The sequence below is a fragment of the Carassius carassius genome, chromosome 32 (assembly GCF_963082965.1).
Source record: "Carassius carassius chromosome 32, fCarCar2.1, whole genome shotgun sequence".
Classification (NCBI taxonomy): domain Eukaryota; kingdom Metazoa; phylum Chordata; class Actinopteri; order Cypriniformes; family Cyprinidae; genus Carassius; species Carassius carassius.
The window spans coordinates 1,719,718-1,726,038 of NC_081786.1; the positions used below are offsets into that span (position 1 = coordinate 1,719,718).

A 6,321-nucleotide genomic window follows, 5' to 3' on the forward strand; every position below is an offset into this window, starting at 1 on the left:
GATAACAAAAGCATTAGACTTCACTGTGTCAGCGCCGATCAAAAGTTTACAAGGTTGTTTGAGATCACTGAAGCCACTGTCCAAACAGAAGTTTCAATAGGTTGCCTCTAGCTTCCTTTATACCAGTCTTTTCTGTGTGGTGTTCAAAACCAGTTATTCTTGCTGTTTAATTTTCTCTTTGAATTAGACACCAGACATGAGTGTAAAGCCAAACAGAAACTTCACGAACACATGCACAGTTTAATAATCATCTGTGTTTTGAGCCATCTAAAACGGGTCATTATTACTACAGTCACAGTTAGACAGCATGATACATAAACATAGACCAGTTCTGCTCATGCAGTAAAATTACCCAAAATGATATTTTATGTGACACTTTCTATGTTGCCATCTAGAGGTGTGTTCTCATAACTGCACACTGGGAGTCGATCTGTGTATCCACAAGCAGTTTATTCAGTGAGTTTATGCCCATTTAACATAACAATGTTTAATGTGTGCTACATGAAGGCAGCATAGCAATTAAGTTTTTACTTTTTCATGATATGGTATACATTATATAGGTAGTATAAAAGTGATATGACACAATGTTGATAAATGCTTTTGCAAACTTTAGACACAACAGGTAACAGACCAGTGATATATACAGTAGGCTATATCTGAATCGACTGTATGAATGAGATAAAACAAAATGTCTTTGGGAAGCACTAGGCCATTGTTGACGGTCAATACTTCTTTTCAGCATTCAGGTATTATTGGTACTGTAAAAACACTTTGAGTGGAGCTTTCATGAGGCTGCACTTTTGTTTTGGTTAATGCAAACAGTATTAACAAATCAATAAATGAATGTACAGATGCATAAAGAAACATATATTTCCTATCTTGTACTGTGTTTAATTGACCCTTTTCAATTACTCTGATCCACTGCAAATTCTGCACAAGATAAGCTGCCAGCCATTAACCTCTTAAACATTAACTAATAGTCAAGCCTGTTTGTGTCTGTCTTCGGTAAATAATTAAGTCCTTGTTGGATAGTTTGTACACTACACACAAGCAATGTAAAGAAAAGCTTCAACAGTCATACATTCCATTGTAAATTGTATATACGTTTTAAAGGCGTAACATACCAGAGGTTAATAGTTGCATAGCCTGGAATGTATTTTATGGTTTCCTTAGTGGTTTGAGATATTGTTGCAAACATCGCCATAATAGTTCATAACTGTATACAGTTCTGCCTAAAACAGTTAAATCACAAAAAAGTACAAATATCCCATGAGATTTTCTATGAACCAATGGAATCCACATCATGAGAGAAACAAAGTAACATTCTTTTACAGATGTTTCGACTGATTCAACTTCAAGTGCAAGGTCCCTAAAGGTGAAAATGGTCATATTTGTAGAAAAAAGACCAGGTTTTTGCTCTGTGGCCATTGTTCTTTATAGCTGTCAAGAACATAAGAACAAAGTCCGCCTGTTTTTGCTGTCCTATAGCACAAGTTAATCAAAATCATTACTTGTAGCAAGAACTCCAATTCCTTTGTTTGCATTATTGCTAAAAAAAATTATTACTGGAGTTATTTCTCAATATCTCCATCCACGGTTGTAAGTGTACAGTGTTGTGGACCAGTAAATGATTCCTGAGTAACAGGACGCATCAGTTATTAAGATTTTTTCAGCATTATCAGAAAGACTCTCTTGAGCTTCTTTTGGTGGATAGAGGTCCATCATAAAGAGGTCTCCACACAAGAGCTATTTCTATGGAAGGAGCGATGATTGGGGCAGCTCTCATTGCAATGAACGATAAGCACTGGGAAATACAATGCATCCTGGTAGGGTGGTGGGTCTTCCTCGTCAACACTGATCCGTCCGGACAGGCATCGCGTGTTCTCGCTTGGGCTTTCGGGTTCATCCATACTGCCGCTCCCACTTCTCCAGAAGCAACTGCGGCGGGAACCATACAGTCTTCCCATGGAGAAGCGACTCCCGCTGAAGGGGATCCGTGGACTGCCGTTGCAGATGCTGAGGGCGCTGCGGGAGAACACAGAGGAGCTGCTTATGGCACGATGGCAGCGTTCACAGTTCTGTCTGACGCCTCCTGAACGTTGTGCCAGGTCCATCAGACCTGCCTCGGAGTAGCTGGGCACCAGCTGCTGGTTGGAGCGAATGTGCCACTCCAATTCGGTGCTGTCGATGGTGTTGACCCTTGGGATGCGTCTACTGTAAGGTCTCTCATCGCAGGGCGTCACAGGTATGTAGTCGGCACCAAAGAGCTTTTCCACACGATAATGGACATAAGCCGTGCGGTATTCAGTCAGCACTCGTAACGGCCAGGATAAGGTAAGAAATGCCGCTGTCCAGAAGATGTAGTTGGAGATGTACCAAGGATGGTGGTCGGGGTTGGAGAAGGCAATCATGTACTCTTTGAAGTCTACGTTTTTCATGTGCATCCCCTCCCGAGCTTCCATATAATCATCTAGTCCTTCGTTGTCGGTGAAGAACCTTGCACGTTGGGTCAAATAAGAGTTTTCGGACTCCACGTTGGCGAAGCTAAAGCACTTGGTGAACCTCAGTTTGGTGATGGCTGACTTTTCCAGATCAGCTAGCTGCTTAGAGACATCCTTAACTCCAGAGTGGCTGTAGTCGAACTCTGCCTCGGCTACATGCGTGTTCACCCTCTCGTGATACACCTGTGTGGTGGTGTATGCATCTCCGTTGCGGTACCTCGTGACTTGCCGCGTCCGCCGAACGTAGTGGTAGCTGATCGCCTTCCACCAGATGCAAGGCTTGGCCTGCTGCATCCTCTGGACTCTTTCGTAAATCCCCTCCACGTGGACTTTATACTGAAGCTCATTTTTGGCATGGCAGTGCCAGCATTCCACCAGGTAAACGACATAAAGCATGATGAGGAAGGCCAGGGGGATGTAGATGTAGCCATCAGAGCAGGGACTGTCATGATACATCATGGACTTCCCTTTGTAGGCACTGTCAAAGCTCAACCGTGTGACCTTGGTGACGTGGCACCACACCATGGCTCCCATGCAGCCGTACATGAGCATAGACAGCAGCAGGCATTTCCAGAACACCTCTCTGCACATGGACTTGCTCAGTGACTGATTCACAGGCCTCTGCTGCTCATCAACCACAAAAGAACAAAGAGAATGCAGATGAGTTCAAAAGGACATGGAAACAGTGAGTACAGTGAATTATGCTAATGCAGTGTCATGCATGTTTTTTGAAATAAAGATGAATTTGTATCCTTTTACTGGTTTATATTCATGCAGCATCTCATCATCATCACAGAGCAGCACATATAGCTAAAATATCTGAATATAATAAAAAAATCTAGATAATGCTACCATACGCCTGTGTGCATGTGATACTATGTCAGATGCATGCTGGATATATGATCATTTAAGATTGTAATGTCACTTTTTTATCATATGTCTTCTGTAAATATATATATTTTTTGGTAATCTGTCTTTTTGCTATTTCATTGAATCTTGAACTTTCTTTTTTGAATCTAAATTAGTTTGTTCGTTTTTTTTTTTTTTTTTTTTTTGTGAACATATTGAGCTCATTTTAAACTATCGAATTTACTTTTTTTGTCCATTTTCCATTTTGAACACTATATTTGATGTTCCTCTCATTGGATTCTGGAGAGGACTCCTCTTTTTAATGTAAATTAGTTAGGTGTAAGAATTCAATTTCATGTTTTGAAATTAAATGCATAATTTTAACAATATTTACCAAAATATTCACTAAATACTACACAATTCCCTAAAAGAAATCGAAAAAGGTCATTATTCATAAAAAAAAAATATAATACAAAATCAAATCCAAAGCTGTTTCTAGATTTTGAAACTGACACAACCTTGTTGAAGCAAGCCTAAACTGGTTTTCTAGTCTCCCAGCTTGGTATTAGCTGATTCTAAAAGTTTTTTGCATGCTTTCATGCTACTAGCTACTACTAAATATTGTAGAAACATAATTTTCTGTAAAGTTGCTTTGTAACGATTTGTATTGTAAAAAGCGCTATACAAATAAACTTGAATTGAATTGAATTTAAGTACTACACCAGAAGTACTCTGCCAAATAAACATGACCACATATTGGCCTAGTCAGTATATTGTTTCATCACTATGATGGTTGATTATGTGATCAATCATCATTGTTAATGTCTGACATGACATTAGGTGTCATACTGGTTGCCATTTGTTATGTAGTGTCATGGGTTTACCTCTATTGCTTACAATAGCAAAGACTAGTCGAACTGTCCGCCTATTATTTGATAAAGCAAGTCTTTGCTCATGCATTCTCACGCAGTGATGTCCATAAACATGCATGCTTCCATAATGTAAACATCGATGCTCATGTTTACATTTCTTGTTTCACTTATCACGCGCCATTCATTGATCGTCATGACTGCAAAATGAAACCAGCATCAGTTATTGTGTACCTCCTCTCTAGTGCCGTCTGGGTCGTCCTCGAACACAGTGGTGGTGCTGCTCTCACTTGCTGTCGCAGCGGATGCTGGAGGGGACATGGCTGGAACAATGACGGGGTGTGGACCACCTCAAACTCTCCCAGACTCCTCAGCATCCAGTAATCACAAACGCACACCAATGCAACCAGCGCCTTCAAATTAGTCTGTCCATTCCGACATGCATTTTGAAATTGAATTTCATCGCTTAATCCTGTTTGCAAAAACGATTTGATTAGGCTATTTGTGCAACGTATGCGCTCATATGTCTCTTTTGAATGACTATGTAAGATCGGTTTTATGCTTAAATGAGCGTATTACAATCATATCAAACGCATGCATTGAAAATCTGACTGATGCGGATTCACAGAGCGTCTGATTAGCCGCCATACCTCTTGTACGATAACGAGAGCCTGAGACGCGTTTCTGACGCCATTAAAGAAATAATGTGGCAATTTATGTCGCTCGACCTGGTCCTTTGGTGAGGATTTGCAATTCCAAATTGGGGATTTTAAGAGCTGGATATTGTCGTTCCCGCAGGGAGAGGTTGAGGGGTGGGGAGGATGAGGAGGAGGATGATGGTGGTGGTGGTGCTCGGTGAAGCTCCAGACAGCAGATGTCGACAATCGAGCACATTTAAATTCATATGTTTCTGATTAAATTTACACATGTAATCAAAGAAACGAAATACTACATCCAAGATCTGAAGAAAAATAAATCCTACAAATAGTATCAACATTAAGTAAAGATATTTTACACGAAAAAGTTGATAAATGTATTGCAATTTCACCTAATTTTGAATTAAATGATTGGTTAGTTAAATCGAGTTCTGCCACATTATCATGAGAAGTTGAATGGATAGAAGCAAATATTTGAAGATTTTTTTTTAACAAGTAGTGTTTAATTTCTTTGATTGAAACTAGTGAAATTCACACATGCAATGTCTCTGTCATGTTTTTGTTGTATTTTCTGTTCAGTAAAACTAATTTATTAGCCACTGCTAACTATTGCACGCTTTACATAGCTAGTCATTTTTCATTATTGCAATAACTATGTTGGTAGTGATTTTATCATGATTGTATGAACTGCTAAAATGTATAACCTGAATGCAGTGTAAGGTGTCAGTTAATGTAAGATGATTGACAGCTGTCTATCTGACCCTTTTCAGATTCAGCACCATGGACAGTGAAAAAAGGTGCAATGAAAAGTGAGGTTGTTATTATGCTTAACACCATATTTTATGTTCAACGGAGGGGAAAAAATTAAGACTAAATTAAGACTATGCGACCCACAAGTGGAAGTGCAGGCACTGTGAATGGTTATTGAAAAATGACCAACTTTTATTCTTACAGCTATAAGTAATCAACAGCCAGCAGCTCAACAGCTCTATATAATTTGCCAAATGTCCACCAGGTAGCGCTGTAGACTTTCTCTTTTTCTTCAGTGTCTATGGCTGCACGTTTTGTTCTCTGTAAAGATAATACATATTTTATATGTATATAGCATTTTTTTATTATTTGTGTTGCAGTATACACATTTATCAAGAAAGTTGTTTATTTATATATATATATATATATATATATATATATTAGTGTCATAGTTTCATATAGTTTACCAATATGTTTGTTATTTAGTTAGACTTGGAAAAATTGGATACATTTTCTTTGACATCAAATTACTTTTGCTTTCCATATAGAGCATTACTTTTGACATGAAAGGATTTTTTTTTTGCATAATAAATGCTTATCACATTTTTTCTGCATATGATGGATTCCTTCTAAATATATTATGACGAACATTATTGGGTTTGTTCGATGACACATCTAACCCCTTTCTAATATCCT

General features: G+C 38.7%; 1 protein-coding gene across 1 annotated transcript; it reads right to left on the reverse strand.

Annotated features, from left to right (window-relative positions):
• Positions 1–431: 431 nt before the first annotated feature.
• Positions 432–5,094, reverse strand: tmem151bb (transmembrane protein 151Bb). Its single transcript, XM_059519801.1, has 2 exons — positions 4,454–5,094; positions 432–3,125 (listed from the first exon to the last, which is right to left on the reverse strand). The coding sequence occupies exons 1-2, from the start codon at positions 4,538–4,540 to the stop codon at positions 1,722–1,724; spliced, it is 1,491 nt and encodes a 496-aa protein (XP_059375784.1). The 5' UTR covers positions 4,541–5,094; the 3' UTR covers positions 432–1,721.
• Between the last annotated feature and the right edge of the window lie 1,227 nt (positions 5,095–6,321).